At 42.8% G+C, this 17,220-nt stretch overlaps 1 protein-coding gene across 1 annotated transcript in view; it reads left to right on the top strand.

Moving 5' to 3' along the window:
• Positions 1-17,220, top strand: part of lama2 (laminin, alpha 2) — a 582,487-nt gene that overhangs the window by 130,150 nt on the left and 435,117 nt on the right. The window contains exons 2-3 of the mRNA XM_078542125.1: positions 2,007-2,177; positions 3,957-4,069. Coding sequence (XP_078398251.1) covers positions 2,007-2,177; positions 3,957-4,069 — 284 coding nt within the window. The remainder of the gene's footprint in view (positions 1-2,006; positions 2,178-3,956; positions 4,070-17,220) is intronic.

The following is a 17,220-nucleotide window of genomic DNA, read 5'->3' as shown; positions in this document are numbered from 1 at the left end:
TGTGGGAATACTGCATTGATGCCATCATTTGGACATGATGTCAAACTGAGGACCTGTCCTCTGTTGAAGTGGATGTAAAAGATCCCATAGGAATGTTCCCTTTAAGCTGCGTTGCTGCATGGCCATACAGCAGCCCAGGAATTCCCGTGCAGGCTGTGTACAAGTCAGATCCTTTAAGTTAGCACATGTGCACTGCAGCACAAAACAATTTAAAGAGCCCACACACTTAAATGAACCAGTCACACACAACAAAAAAAAAACTTAAAAGGGCAAATTGCATGGGACTGTTTGAAGAATTCCAGGGGAGGAGTCCTCACATTTATTCTTCAAAAACCCCTCCAAAAACTGAGTAACTTGTTATTTATCTTGTTTATGGGATCTTGCTGTGTGTCAGATAGCTGTTGTGTTTGCCTACATTATAACAATGACTATGCTTTTTGTTTGTGAAATGCTTTGGAACGTCCAGGAAATGTGAAAGGTGTTATATAAATGCAAATTCTTTCTCTGCAGTTTTGTTTTGAACTAAGAGGACAGAATACTAATGTTCAATTTTCCAGGGCATCCCATAAATTATATCCTCCCCCACTGATATGTAACAAGTATATTATGTCTTTGCTGATCTGTAATTCCAAATTGTTTTAAAATTCTTATCGAATTTGCAGAGGTCAGCAGTGATTAATTTTTCAAGTAGATTTACTAATGAGTTTTTAAAAAAAAATGTTGATCTTTACTGAAAACCAAGAGCACAGGGATTATTTCTGTTAATGCTGTGAGCTCTATGTAATCATGTTTTGAATGTCTGAGGCATTGTACATGCAGCTGGCAACAGATTCCAAAACTGTTAAAAACATACTGGCCAAAATTTTCGACTTGCTACACCAATAGAAACAACATCTGCTACATTTGAGGTGATGCCATTATTCCTGGTACGAGCACAAATAGCCATAGTACCAACATTACATTCTATCTCAGTTCTCATTGAATGCTGCCAGATTGGACTTGGCTCCCAATGCAGAAAAGTCACTTTTTTTCCACCTTCAAAGCGTGAAACTGGAGTCTTCATAAAATGCAGGGTATTTATTTTAGTTAGGTAATACAGATTGCTTGCAAAAAAAGAAATCCAATAATCTATTTTGTTTCTATGTTTAAAAATCAGTACAAATTGGTAAGAATAATTACTAAACAATACAAAGGGGTGAAGATTTAGCATATTCTATGGGGTGAATTTTATGATGCCTGCCAGCATATTTGAAGGCAGGAATGGTGGGGGCTTGTAAAATAAAACAGGTGGCCTACCCGCCGCCTTCCTGCCCAGGCCTGACCTGTCTCCCATATTATGTTGGGTGGGCAACAAGTCTGGCAGCCCTTGGGCCTATTGAGGCCCTTAAGTGGCCAATTAATGGTCAGTTAAAGGCCTTACTCTGCCTCCACCATAATTTTATCTGCGGTAGGGGAAGGTGGAGGCAAGGCGAGCAGCCCAACAGTTTTCACTGCCTCCTTTGGGTTGACCCGGTGCCCATTGGGTGCTTGCGCCCTCCCCCCCACCCCAAGATCGAATCCCCACTTTATCCCACCCCGAGCCTCCAAAATCCTCCCCCTTCTGATCAGTGCAATGCCGATGGTCCTTTTGGTTGGGGGGAAGGGGGAGGGTGCAGGTAATCCCTGTAAAATCCACCCCTATGGAATTCTTAAGAAAGCAGCATTGACATGAAATATAAAGAAACCTAGGTTGCCAATCAAATAATGCAACTGTCATCAAGAAGCAAGTATATAAAATATATCTGTTAAATATCACGTATCTTAAATGTATAAGATTATTTAAGAACGTGCTTAACAATTTCCTGCATATCGTAAGTAAATCTTTTGAAGCAGAAGCAATATTGTACCAAAATATGTAATGTCCTGAAGAAAGTGTTGTTTATCATTGAAATTTTTCTTCAGTTGTAGTAAATGAAAAGTTATGCTGAGAAGCTGCTTTTTAATACAATTTATTTTGTTCTTTTTAGGGTTGTTTCCTGCTGTGCTAAATCTTGCCAGTATGGCTGAAATCAGTACCAATGCCACCTGTGGTCAAAATGGGCCTGAAATGTATTGTAAACTGGTAGAACATGTTCCTGGACGGCCATTTAGGAACCCACAGTGCAGAGTCTGTGACTTGAGCAGCAGAAATCCGAAGGGTATGTGGCAGATTCTTTATGGAGACAGACTTCAAGGAATTGTTTATTTTTAAATTATTACTGTCTGGGATTTTTCCTGTCGAATATACTAATGGTGTTCTCTGTAATTATTTGGAAAGGAGGGAGACTATGCTTACTCATTAACTTATACATGGGGATTTGGCTTAAGAGTCGGAAGCAAGATTTTTTTTCTTCTTTCTGAAACTGGTAAATTTTAATTACTTAGTTTGGATATTTGAATGAACTATTATTTTACAACTATTTCAAAATCTAAAATTGATCACTATAACAAAACTGGATCTGCAAGTGAATCACAGATATTGTATTTAATTATATCTGATGGTTTAATATCGATCACGATATTTTGGATCCCAGTAACATGATTTTCCTTATTATAATGCAAGCATTTGAGTTTCCATTTTTTTCTGTCATGAAGAGCCCCTGGCTGCACTGTAGCCTTGTATGTAGCCTGGTAGCAAGTCTCTAAAGGAAGGTATCAGCAAATAACTCATTTCTCATTCAGTTCCTGGACGTACTCCTAGTAGTAACCAGCAAATTTAAATGTTATTACATCTTACCCGTCTTTAGGCATGGTGATGCCATTTCTATCCCCATCCCCATCTGTGATAATTCTAATCCAATTCTAAATTATAACAAGAGCCATTTTGCTAATCTATTAGAGTCCATTGTAACAACTCCCTGATCAGGTTCCCACCATTCCAACAGAACACAAAATTGCCCCATCAAAAGTCGTGAATGATATTCCCTGTGAGTGTGGATATAACGCATTATGCCTCCTCCTTGACCTCTCTGCAGCCTGCAACCTCAGAATCCTCCTCCAACATCTGTCCTCCATTGTTCAGCTCCATGATGCTGCTCTTGCTTGGTTTCAACCCTACTTATCCAATTGTAGCCAGAGCATCTCCAGTAACGGCTTCTCTTCCCAATCTCACACCATCACCTCTGGAGTTCCTCAGTTTCTCTTCCTCAAGGATTCTTCCTCCTCATCATCTATATATTTGTAACATAGGAACAGGAGTAGGACATTTAGCCCCTTGAGCCTCTTCTGCCATTCAATGAGATGACTGCTGGTCTGTGACCTAATTCCATATACTTGCCTTTGCCTCATATCACTTAATACATTTTAGTTAACAAAAGTCTATATCAATCTCAGATTGCATATTAACAATTGATCCAGCATCAATTATTATTTGTAGAAGAGAATTCCAAACTTCGGCCATCCCTTTGGGTGTTGACGTATTTCTTCATTTCACTCCTGAAAGGTTTGGCTCTAACATTTAGACTGTATCCTCTAGTCCTAGACTCCCTGACCAGCAGAAATAGTTTCTCCGTATCAATTTTATTCTTTGCACTTAATATCTTGAAAACTTTTGATCAAATCACTCTTAATCTTTTAAATTGCAGGAAGTACAACCCTAGTTTGTGTAATCTTGTTTTGTAATTTAATCCTTGGCGTCTGGGTATTATTCTGGTAAATTTAAACTGCTTTCCTTCCAAGGCCAATGCATCCTTCCTAACTTCCAGTGCCCAGAGCTGCTCACAGTATTGCAGATGTGGTCTAACCAGGGTTTTGTATAACTGTAGCATAACATCTACTCTATTTAGATACAAATTCCAGGACTCCATTAGCCTTTGATTATTTTCTGTACCTGTTCATGACATTTTAATGAGCTGCATACAATGGTGTCCATCAAAAATAAGCCTGTTTAAACTCATATTTTACACAATTTTTGAGTGTCATCCCAATTTCCTTTACAGAACGGCATCCAATAACAAATGCAATTGATGGCACGAACAGATGGTGGCAAAGCCCCAGCATTCAAAATGGAATGGAATACCATTATGTGACCATCACTCTAGACCTAAAACAGGTAACTAACATGATAACATGATCACCTTCCAGTCACTCATCAGTTCAATTCACTATCTTGCTCTCATGCTGACATTTCTGTCCTTGATCTGCTACAATGTTCCAGTGAAGTCCAACGCAAGTTGGAGGAACAGCACTTCATCTTACGATAAGGCACTTTCCAGTCTTCTGGACTCAACATTGAGTTCTAAAACTTTAGACCATACACTCTGTCCTTAATTTTTCTTTTTTCTTTTGCCAAGTGCCAGTTTGTATCTTATATTTGCTTTCAGACTGAGCTGACCTTTATTCTGCTGTTAACATTGAGTCTAGACCTATGCTTTGTTTCTTTACTACAACCATTGCCATTCCCTTTGCCTTTGCTCCATAACCTCTTTGTCATTTAATTTCCCCCATCCTCTAACCCACCCCTGACCTTCCCTTTTGTTCCACTCCACCCCCAACCCCCATTTTTAAACAGTGTAAAAACACGGCTACCTCTCTTCAGCTCTAAAGAAGAGTCGTATTGGACTGGAAATGTTAGCTCTGTTTTTCTCTCTCTACAGATGCTGCTAGACCTGCTGAGCTTTTCCAGTACCTTTTGCTTTTCTTTCAGATCTCCAGCATCTGCAGTATTTTAGTTTTATTTAACTAACATGATCATCAATTCTATATTTATATTGAGAACCTAAATAAAATGTTTGGGTCAATAACAGAGAACACAGAATACATACTAAGCATAATACTGCAGATGCTGGAAACCTGAATTAGAAACAGAAAATTGTGGAAATATTCAGTAGGTCCGCAGCATCTTTGGAGAGAAAAACAGAGTTAATGGGTGAATTAAACCGCTGCAGCCAGAAAGCCGGGGGCAATCCCACTGCGACCCTTTTCAGAATCCCTGATGCAATGGCCATCCAATAGTTAACTGCCCGGTGCCATGTGCATTCACATAGAGAGCCTTCAGTTTTGTCCTTTTGTTACCTTTGTAATATTTAGCCTTGACTGTTGATGTATTCTTAGGTTTTTTCTCTCTGTCCCTTCCTGCCATTCTCTGACCCTCATTTCTCATACTACTATTTTGCTCTCCTGTCTTGACTCTACACCTTGAATTGCTGCCTCTACCCAAGCTTGATCCCTTACCCCTCTTGTTTAATTTAAAGCCCTCTCTACTTCCCTAGTTATGCGATTTGCGAGGACACTCGTCCCAGCACAGTTCAGGTGTAAACCATCCCAACGGTAAAGCCCCCATTTTCCCCAGTACTGATGTTAGTGCCTCACAAACCAGAACCCACTTCTCCCACACCAGTCTTTGAGCACACATTCATCTCTCTAATCTTATTTGCCCTATGCAAATGCGCACGTGGCTCAGGCAATCATCCAGAGATTATTACTTTGAGGTTCTGCTTCTTAATTTGGTGCCTAGTTCCTCCTACTGATTTGCAGAACCTCTTTTCTAGTTCTACCTATGTCATAGGTGCCTACATGGACCATGACAACTGGATCCTTCCCCTCCCACTGCAAGTTCCTCTCTAGCCCTGAGCAGATGTCCTGAACCCTGGCTCCGGGCAGGCAACATAACCATTTGGACTCTCGCTCTTTGCTGCAGGGAATAGTGTCAATCCCCCTCACTATACCATCCTGTACTACCACTACATTTATTTTTACTCCCCCCGTTTGAACAGTTTCCTGTACCACAGTGCCATGACCAGTCAGCTCATCTACCATGCAGACCTTGTTTTCATCCACGCATGTTTTGAGCACTTCAATTGCTAGGTCTGTGGCTTCTCTACTGCTGTCTGCTTGGTCCCATTACCTGGCTCATTGACAGTCACATCCTCCTGCCCCTCAATGCTGACCAAAACAGATGACCCTCGTCTAAGAGTTTTGACTGTCTTCTGGAACAAAGTGCCCAGGTATTTCTCCCCCTCCCTTATGTTGCACAGTGTCTGCATTTCGGCTTCCAGATCAATAATCCTGATCTGGAATTCCTCAAGCATTGCCTTGGTGTCCAAGAGCTCTCACATATCACAGCTGCAACATAACACCTGTCCCGCCATCCTAATTTATGTTATTTAGTTAATTTACTTTAATTACTTTCTTCCTATGTATGATAAAATTTACTATGTTTATTGAATGCTAGTGCCACTGACAACTAAAGGTTATATGCTTCTTAACTACAAAGGTATGTGTTTTAGATGTTTGTTTAAATTACTTTATTTTTATTGCTTTTTTTATCTTTATTGTTTTATTTTAATTTTAAAGTTTTCAAATTTTGGTTTATAATTTTAAAGTTATAGTTCTTTTTAGTTATAGATCTACCTGAACTCGCCAGTCCTAAGCTGGTTTCCCACACACTGTCCCTTAGACTCAGCACTTACTGGCCAATGAGAGGTGCTACATAAAAGGGCACTTGCCTACTCTCATGTAGATTTCTGCAAAATTTTTCACAATCACCTGGCTGTTAATTCATTCATTTTTAGCTAAAAAAAAAATCACTTTTTTAACTGCTTGTTGTAGCTAGACAATTTCCACAAAGCTTAATGGAATACCACCAGCTTTATATTTTTGGAAAATTGGCATCCTTTTGGCTATTCCATTCTGCACAGAAAGAGAGAAGCAGCAGTAACCATGTGGGATATCAACTGCTGAGACTCGAGGAGAGCTTGTAGAGATGCAGAGTTACAAACCTTAACTTCTCAGAGGTGATACATAAGGAGACGGTGCACCTCCAAAGAGACTTTTACAGAACTTTGAGATCACCTGGTACGGCACTCCCAGTTGCAGTGAAGATATCTAGGGCTGGATTTTATGGCACCCAGGTTGGCAGCTGGTGGTGGGGGGCATGGTGCATGAAATTAGGCACCATGCCATGGGCACTGTTCCTGGCACCTACCCACCTGCCCCCACTGCAATCTTACCAATGACGGGCAAGGTGTTGGGAGGTCTGCATGCCCATGGGCCAACCAAGGCCCTTAAGTGACCATTTAATGGCCAGCTTAAGGGGCTCCTCCAATCCCCGCTGGCATTTTACCTGTGGCAGAAGAGGCCCAGCAGTGGCCAACTTTGCAGCCTGGCATATTACACTGCTCAGGTTGGTAACCGGTCAAGGGGGATGGTACCTCCATTATAGGGCCCATGTGCCCATCAGAGGCACCCTCCCAATTTATTTTCACCCTTGAGCTTTCCACTCCAGTGGCACTTGACCACCACCACCCCCCTTCCCCACCCCCAACACACAGTGATACCAATGACTTACTTTAAAGTCTGGGCTGGCTGCAGCCCCAGAAATGGCCACTGATCCCAGTGGCGCTGCTGGGATCTCTTGGAGACGGGGCTTCCTCCCCACTTGCGGGTGGAAGGCCTGGCTTGAGCCAATTAACAGCCGGATGATTGTTAAATGTCTAGGCAGAGAACAGGCCAAGCAGAGGCATGCTCACTCCTAACTGTTATGTTAGGGCTTGGGGAGTGGCGAGTGGGGACCACGCCCCTGTAAAATCCAACCCCTATAGTCCTTAGGTATATTCAAAGCGTAGCAAATATATCAGCAGAATCAATTAGGCCACAACTCAAACTTTTATTAAACAAGTGACTCATACTATGTTTGCTAAAATGAACAATTTCACCACATTCTCTATGGATAACTGGAAACAGGAGAATAGGGCTCAGGAGTTTGCGCAGGCATTTTCCAAGTCCAAGGTAAATTGAACTACACACATGTTGCCATACAGGCGAACCAACTGTTTTAATGAATTGCAATGGCTTCTATTCCACTAAAGTACAACTGGTGAGACCATCAGGGAGGCCTGAACTCACTATCCTGGCAGCTGCCATTAAGCTAAATCGATGTTCCATCTCCTGCTGTTTGCCCCTGTAAAGCAAGTGGAAGGATGGCAGCAGAGCTTTTTCTTTAGTGATCGTGATTGTTTTAAATTTTTAGATATCCTTTGCTAGTTTCTGAAATTTGCCTAATCTTCTAGTCCACCAGTAATCCTCCCAACATTGTACACCGTTTTTTTCAATTTGATACCATCCTTAACTTCCCTAGTTAGCCACAGATGGTGCATCCTTCTTGTAGAACCTCTCTTTCTCAATGGCATATACTTGTATTGAGAGTTATGTAATAACCTTAAATGTCTGCCACTATTTCTCTACTGTCTTACCTTCTATCCTGTTTTCCCATTCCACTTTAGCCAACTTTGTATTCAGACCCTTGTAATTGTCTTAATTTAAGCTCAAGACATAGCTTTAGACTCAAGTTTCTCGCCTGCAAACTGAGTGTGAAATTCTATAATGCTATGATCACTCTTGCCTGAAGGATCCTTTACTATGAGGTCATTAATTAATCCTATCTCATTACACGTTACCAGGTCTAAAATAGCATGTTCCTGAGTTGGTTCCAGAATGTATTGTTCTAAGAAGCTGTCCTGAATACATTCTATGAACTTATCCTTAAGGCTGCTTTTGTGAATTGGATTTGTCCAATCGATTTGAAGATTAAAATCACTCACGATTAATGCAGTACCTTTCTTACAAGCTCCCATTGTTTCTTGTTTTACACTCTGTCCTACAGTGGTAGCTACGATTAGGGGGCCTATAAATGACTCCCTTGCTATTTTCCTTGCTATTTCTTATCTCCACCCAAATTGATTCTACATGTTGATCTTTCGAGCCAAGATCAGTTCTCACTAATGTACTGATCTCATCCTTTATTAAATGAGCTACCTCACCACCTTTTCCATTCTTCCTATCTTTTTGAAATGTCAAATTCCGTTCCCAGCCTTGGTTACCTTGCAACCATGTCTCTGTAATGGCTGTAATATGATATGCATGTATTTCAGTTCCCATCCAAATTCCTCTCCAGCCACAAGGAGATCTTGTTAACCCTGGCACTGGGCAGGCAATACAGCCTTCATGACTTACTTTATTGGTTGCAGAGAACAGTGTTGATTCCCCCTAGCTATGCTGTCTTTTACGACTACTACATTCCTTTTTACTCTCCCCCGACCCCACCATTTTCATCCCCCCCTGTACCATGGTGTTGTGCTAACTTTACTCATCCTGCCTGCAGTCCCTGCTCCCATCCATACACTAAGGCAGGCCCCTGTGAGGAGCAGGACAGTGTGGGATTGAGTGCAGTGACAGACAGGAGGTTGGGGGTAGGGAATAAGCGGGGCAGCCCTTACAGTTGAGGGGCCCTCCATGGGGCACACAGTGCCTTAATGGGAGGGAATGTGCCCCCCAAGCCTTCAGCCAGACCACCAGGATATATCTGGCCTTGCCAGTTGGGGTGGGGGGGGGGTGCACATCAAGCCATTGGTAAAGTGCCAGTGCCAGCAGGAAGAGGTCCAATTAAGTGGCCATTAATTGCCTATTTAAGGGCTGGGCTGCCTGACATCTATCCTGCCGCTGATATAGTACCAACAGAAGTGGGTAGGCGACGATCATAGCACCTGCCCACCACCCTGCCCACTTTTACACTCAAACCTGCTTGCCAGCTCGCATTCGGGTGGGGGGAAGGACCCACACCTGACCTTCTGAAATTTTATGGCAGGCGGGAGAGGCGTTGGGCCACATCCCCCCCATAAAATCCAGCCCATAAACTCTGTTGACCTCTCCACAGATGCTGATAAGCTAGTTGTGCTTTTTGCAGCATTTTCAGTTTTTACTCCCTTTTCATGGCCTGTGTTTCCTAGCTGCTTTCCTGCTGCAATACCATGGCTCCCTTTCAGGTGCCTTGACCCCCGCTTGACTAACAGGCAGAAAAATCAGAGTTTCCGATCACAGTGTATGAGAGATGTTTTTCGATTACCCAGATAGGCTAATAAATAGTTTGTTATTTGGTCTCTGGGGGAGTAAACACTTTTGTTTACCAGATTAATAATCCTTCATGGGCTGGCCTTCTTAAAGTTGAGAATTTGTATTATTTCAAAAGCAGAGCATTGGAAGGATATCATTTTTTCAAATCTGTTCTGTGGAAAAAAGGTCAAAAATTTCTGAAATGTCACTGAACTCCATTCCCAGGCAGATAATTTTAATATTAGGAGAACATGGACAACAGCATCTATTCTTTTAGGATTTAATGTGTTTGGGAGTCAGATTGGGACCTGGCTCTCAAGCCATAATGCAACTTTTGTGTTGCTTTATATCTGGAACCACTTCAACTTGATGTGCAAGTGGCAGCTTAGTGTGTCCAAATATACTCTGGTGGAAACTATGGTTAGGAAGAGAGAAAATGAGATATGGCCATGGCTTAGATGAGAATTAAGAAGTTAGATGAAACAAAACAACAACAGCAAGAGTGGAAGACATGAACGGATGAATTGACAACGAGTAATTGTTTATGATTTTAATTGAGCTCATAGGAAGAAATGAAAAGACTCCTGGTTTGGGACTTGTAAAGGGTAAGAAGAATAGAATAAAAGAACATGAGGAGGAAGCCACCTAGAATGCCTGGCAACAATGATTTCAGGAGTTCTTGAACAGGGATATGTCCGATGATGGTGCTCAGATGACAGCTTATTATGATTCTCCTTCAGTAGATGTGCACAAAAAAAAGCTCTCATTTTTTATTTCCACAAACATGAAAGCTCATATGCTTTAGAATAAGACCGTTTATTCCTAATGGTGCAAAGTTATAGACTATAAATTGTATTTATTACCAAGAAAGACTGAGACTTCCTTGAAAAGTTGATGTATTACATTCTATGTAGCTATTCTAGATGGTTTTCATTTATTATGGACACATAACATGAATTAAACAAAGGTCAAAATTTATATTTTGTAATTTCCCTTCTAAATTTCCTACTGCTTTTTTTCTTTTCTTCTCTTCTGAAGGTAAGTGATTCATTATGGGGTACAGGTCCATGATTATTGCAGCTCCTGACGCTTTGCCCAAGGGGCTATTTTTCACGTCTGAGTCTTTGCAGTGAGTGCTTGTGTTTAATTGACTCGACTATTATTTAGGTGCCTGCTGAGCATATAAGTTAATATGCTTCAAAAATTGAAGCATAAGTTTAAAAAAAAGACTGAAAAGCTGCCAGCACCCGTTTTGCTGCTCAGCTGCTGCAAAGATAATGGCTGGGAATTTCCTCAGAGATGCTACCACTTCACTGCCATAACTTGGTTGGTAAATTTGGTTTTCAACACACTTCTGGCAATGTTTTGGCAGAGTGGGAACAGCTTTGAGGAAATTCCCAGCCAATAATTTTATCAGTGTAAATAAAAGTTGAATTATTTAAGCTATGATCATAAGCATACTCATGTATACTTTTTTGTTTACCATGTTATTTTTTATTCATTTCTCCTGAAGATGCTGACCTATTTTTGGTGAAGGGGGCCAGCAGTCCTCTGATGATTTGTCTAAGTATCCATTCCTTATGAATGATCTGGATATTGAGTACAAGGGCAGCATTTTTCCGGTTGGTGAGTGGGGATGGGGCCCACTCGCCGATGCATAAAATGACACGCGTTAAAAAAGTAATTAAAATGATTAATGGACCTGCCCATCCAACCTTAAGGCTGGCGGGCAGGCAAAGAGCCCAGGCGGCCTTCTGAAAAAGTATGGGCAGGATGAGGTTTCATGAGAGATTTAAAATGTTCGGAAAATTTTTAAATAAAAGTAATGGACATGTCCCAGCTCATGTGACAGTGTCACATGAGGGGACATGTCAGGAAAATTTTTTCTTACCTTTAATAAATTTTTAAAACTTCAACCGATCTCCCTGAGGAGTCAGCACTTTGCCTCAGGGAGATCTGTGTGCTCTTCCATGCGTGTGCGCATGCGTTCCGATCGGGAACCCGCCCGCTCGCACCCGCTCCTGCACAACCACCCCCCCCCCACCCCCCCACCCCCCCACCACCGACGGGGGGAAAATGCTGCCTTTTCAACTGTTTATTTGAATTGAACCCAACCCTGGTTTCACTTGAAGGCTGAAATTCTTCTCAGGGCTATTTTTAACATGAAAGGTTGGATTTTAGAGGGTGCCATATTCCCTGCCCCTCCTGCTGAAAGCAAGTCGGAAGTCTGCCCAAGAAATAGGTGGCTGCCTTGCGGCCATTTTAGGCTTGGCAGGATGTTAATTGGCTCAGGGCGAGACTTCTGCTGCCAATTTGGGAGGAAGTCCTGACTTGGAGAGATGCTGGCCAATCAAATCAGCTGGTAGCTTTGTAGTTCCAGCAGTGGTGGGTTTGAGTTTTGGACACTGCTGGGACTACAGCCAGTCCTCAAAGAAGAGGAGGTTATGGAGACTGGACTGAAGATAAGTCGAGTCTATCGGTGGGGCCTGGCTGGCAGGGCCCAGCGAGGAGGGTGAGAGGAGTGAGGGGTCCAGGTTTGAGAGGCTAGAGGTGAAAGTTAAAGGGGGTGTGGGTTATGACCTTGGGAGTGGGGGGGATGCCACTGATGGACACAGGGAACCCCCAGAGGAGGTTACCTTCCCACTCTTACCCAGCACCATCTGGCCCAGTAAAAACTACTGGGTTATCTGCATGGTGCGGCCCAACCCCCTCTGTGGGTAAAGTAGCAGTGGGGGCAGGATGGGGCACTTAAATGGCTATTAATTGACACCCAAGGGCCTCAATGCATCCAAGGGTGGATGGGCCACCTGATGCCTCCACCACCCCGGTAAAATGGGAGACAGGTTGGGGGTGGGCAGAAAGGTGGTGGGCAGGCATTTTATGAGCTCCCTGCTTTCAAATACACTGGCAGGGGAGTGAGCATCCAGCCCAATGGTTCATGCATTCATACCAAATTAAAATGTGGAGATTCTCTGCTTAAGTAACGTACACAAGAATTTGATAGAAGCATGTTAACTAGTGTGCTAAGAATAATGCACTGAGAATCTCAACCCTCTGCTTATCATACACGTATATTGTTAGAACTGGCTCATTGGATAGCAATCAGCAGCATGGCCTCTAAACTTTTTTCTCTTCCTTGTTTGGGGACACTTGGGTCATCTTAGTTGATATTTGCCCTAAACCCATAACCTTCCAAATCTGTGCGGCTCAGTATGTACTTATGTGGTACAGTAAGGGGTGTGTGAGGAGACTGGCGACTACGCCAGAGTGGGACAGAGACTGAGTGAGTAGCAAATTAGGTTCAGGTGGGAATTCGGTGCATGGGGGAAAGATGTGTGGTATTCATGGGAATTATTCTAAGTCAGAAACAGGAGCAGCTCAGCAGAGACGGACCTGGGTGTAAAACTCACCCTTGGAGCTGATTTTGAAAGAAAAATCAGCGACATCACAGGAAAACTGTAAGTTCATTGGTTGGTTAGAAACTATTGTTAGGGATTGTCTTTAAATAGCTATAAATTAGAAAAGTCTATTATTTTTAAAGAAGTAGCTACTTGGATTTTAGTAAGCAACACTAGGAATAAGGAGAAGTCAGGGCCAGTAACCTAAAGTAATATAAGTAAACCAAAGTAAAATAAAGTTAACGTAAGGGAAGTAAAGTTAAGACGTGGCTGGGCAGCTCAGTCATGTAGAACGTGTGTCTTGCAATATGTGGGAAGTCATGGACACCTCTGGTGACCTAGACGATCACATCTGCAGGAAGTACTGCCAGCTGCAGAAACTTGAGCTCCAGGTTTCGGAGATTGAGCGGCAGCTGGAGTCACCTCGGTGCATCCATGAGGCTGAGAGATACATGGATAGCACGTTCAGATAGGTGGTCACACCGAAGGTTAGAAGCATGGAGGCAGAAAGAGGATGGGTGACTGTCAGGCCGTCATAGAGAACCAGGCAGGTAATGTAGGAGTCCCCTGGGGTCCCGCTTGCTAATCGGCTTCCATTTCAGATGCTGGTGAGGGTGTTGATTTGTCAGAGGAGTACAGTCAGAGCCAAGTTTGTGGCACCATGAGCAGCTCAGCTGTACAGGACATGAGGAAGAAGAAAGGAAGAACAATAGTGATAGGGGATTTGTTAGTTAGGGGAACAGACAGGTGTTTCTGTGGCAGCAAACTTGACTCCAGGATGGTATGTTCCCTCCCTGGTGCCAGGGTCAAGGATGTCACCGAGTGGCTGCAGGACATTCTTCTGGGGGAGGGTGAACAGCCTGAGGTCGTGGTCCACATTGGTACCAATGACTTAGGTAGGAAGGCAATGTGGTCCTGCAGACAGAATTTAGGGAGCTAGGTAGAAAATTAATAAACAGGACCTCAAAAGTGGTAATCTCCAGATTTCTCCCAGTGTCATATGTAAGTGAGTATAGAAATAGGAGGATAAGGCAGATGAATGTGTGGCTGGAAAGATTGTGCAGGAGGGAGGGCTTTAGATTTCTGGGACACTGAGACTGGCTCTGAGGGAGATATCACCTATACAAGCCAGACAGGCTCGCCCTGAGCAGAGCTGGGACTGAGTTCTTTGCGGGGCGTTTTGCTAGTGTTGTTGGTTGGGGCGGGGGTGGTGGTAGGGGGGCCTTTAAACTAACTAGACAGGGGGGTGTGGGCACCAGGAGAGAATATTAGGGAGTAATACCAAGGTGCACAAAATACTGGGTGAGACAGATAGCACTAGGATAGAGAATAGTAAGTTAGTTGGAGTTAGGCAGAGTTGGAGTAAGGAAGAAAGCAATGAAGTCTAAATCAGGGTTATACTGCATTTATGTGAATGCACGGAGTATGGTAAATAAGATTGGTGAGTTACAGGTACAGATTGCCATGTGGAAATATAAAGTTGTGGCGATGAGAGAGACCTGGCTCAAGAAAGGGCAGAACTGGGTGTTAAATATTCCTAGGTACAAGGTGTTCAGGAAAGATAGGGCAGGAAGAAAAGGAGGAGAGGTGGCTGTATTGGTTAAGGAGAGCATCGCAGTGCTGGAGAAAGAGGATGTCCCAGAGGGTTCAAGGACAGAATCAATTCGGCTAGAGCTAAGAATAAAAAGGGTGCAATTACATTGCTCGGTGTAGTCTGTAGGCCACAAGCTAGTGGGAAGGATGTAGAGGAACAAATCTGCAGGGAAATTACAGAGAGGTGCAAACATTATAGAGTACTTATAATGGGGGACTTTAATTACCTAAATATAGACTGGGATAGCGCTCGTGTATAGGGCAGAGAGGGGCAAGAGTTCCTAGATTGTGTTCATGAGAATTTTCTACAGCAGTATGTGACCAGTCCAACAAGAAAGGAGGCACTGCTAGACCTGGTTCTTGGAAATGAGATGGGCCAAGTAGACTAAGTGTCAGTGGGGAAACATTTCAGAGATAGTGATCATTGCATCATAAGGTTTAGGATGACGGAAGAAAAGGACAATGAACAATGCAGGGTAAGAATATTTAACTGGGGAGAGCCAACTTCAGTGGGGCAAGAATGGAGCTGGATTGGATAGACTGGAACCAAAGGTTGGTGGGAAAAACTGTAGCTGAGTAATGGGCTACCTTATAAGAAGAAATGGTTCTGACACAGTCAAGGTATATTCCCTCAAAAGGGAAAGGTAGGGCAAACAAATCAAGAGCTCCTTGGATGAAAATGGAGATAGAAATTAAGATAGAGAAGAAAAAGTGTGCTTATGAAAGGTGTCGGGTAGAAAATACAACTGAGAACCGAGCTGAATACAGAAAGTTCAGAGGAGAGGTGAAGAAGCAAATAAGAGACGTGAAGAGGGATTATGAGAATGGCAGCCAACATAAAGGGGAATTCCAAAGTATTATATAGGCACATAGATAGTAAAAGGGTGGTAAAAGGAGTAGGACCAATCAGGGACCAAAAAAGGGGATTTACACTTGGAGGCAGGGGGCATAGTCGATGTGTTAAATGAATACTTTGCATCAGTCTTTACCCAGCAGGTGCTACCGTGGTTATGGTGACAGAGGAGGAAGCTCTCTCACTAGAAGGGTTCAAAATTGATAAGGAGGGGAGGCATTGGATAAACTGTTGGTACTTAAAGTTGGCAAGGCAGCGGGACCGGATGAGATGCATCCATGGATATTGAAGGAAGTAAGAGTGGAAATTGCAGGGGCATTGGCCACAATATTTCAGCCTTCCCTAAACTCAGGGGAGATGCCAGAGGTCTGGAGAATTTCAAACATTATGTCTATGTTCAAAAAAGGTTGAAAGGATAAGCCCAGTCAGTCAGTTTAACTTCAGTGGTAGGGAAGCTTCTAGAAACAATTATTCGGGATAGAATTAATTGTCACATGGAAAAATTTGAGTTGATTAGGAAGAGCCAGCATGGATTTCTTTAAGGGAAAATCGTGTTTAACTAACTTGCTGGAGTTTTTTGAAGAGGTAACAGAGAGGGTTGATGAGCATAATGCAGTTGATGTGGTGTGCATGGACGTCCAAAAGGCATTCAGTACAGTATTGCACAACAGACTTGTGAGAAAAGTTATAGCTCATGGAAAAAAAGGGACAGTTGCAATGTGGATACAAAATTGGCTGAGGAATAGGAAACAGCAAGTAATGGTTAATGGATATTTTTCGGGCTGGAGGAAGGTTTGTAGTGGAGTTCCCCATGGGCCGGTATTGGGACCCTTACTTTTCCTGGTTTGTATTAATGACCTAGATCTTGGTGTGCAGGGCACAATTTCAAAGTTTTGGATGGATACAAAACTTGGAAACATTGTAAACTGTGAGGAGGACAGTGTAGAATTTCAAAAGGACATAGACAAGTTGGTGGAGTGAGCAGATGACTGGAGATGAAGTTCAATGTGGAGAAGTGTGAGGTAATTCATTTTGGAATCAAGAACATGGAGGGACAATGTAAACTAAGGAGTACAACTCTAAAGAATGTGCAGGAGCAGAGGGACCTGGGTGCATATGTGCATAGGTCATTAAAGGTGGCAGGACAGCTGGAGAGAGCAGTTAATAAAGCTTTAATAAAGCATATGGTATCCTAGGCTTTATTAATAGGGGCATAGAGGACAAGAGCAAGGAGGTTATGCTGAACTTGTGTAGGACACTAGTTAGACCTCAGCTGGAGTATTGTGTGCAGTTGTGGCCACCGCACTTTAGGAAGAATATGAATGCATTGGAGAGAGTACAGAAGAGGTTTACAAAAATGGTCCCAGGGATGAGAAACTTCAGTTATGAAGATAGATTGGAGAAGTTGGGACTGTTCTCCTTGGAGAGAAGAAGGCTAAGAGGAGATTTGATAGAGGTGTTCAAAATAAAAAGGGGGCTGGACAGTATAGATAGGGAGAAACTGTTCCCACTCAAAAGGGTCAAGAATGA

Source organism: Cetorhinus maximus, chromosome 5 (assembly GCF_964194155.1).
Source record: "Cetorhinus maximus chromosome 5, sCetMax3.hap1.1, whole genome shotgun sequence".
Classification (NCBI taxonomy): Eukaryota; Metazoa; Chordata; class Chondrichthyes; order Lamniformes; family Cetorhinidae; genus Cetorhinus; species Cetorhinus maximus.
The sequence above is the reverse complement of the archived record's forward strand: the minus strand, read 5'-3'. Positions and strand labels throughout refer to the sequence as shown.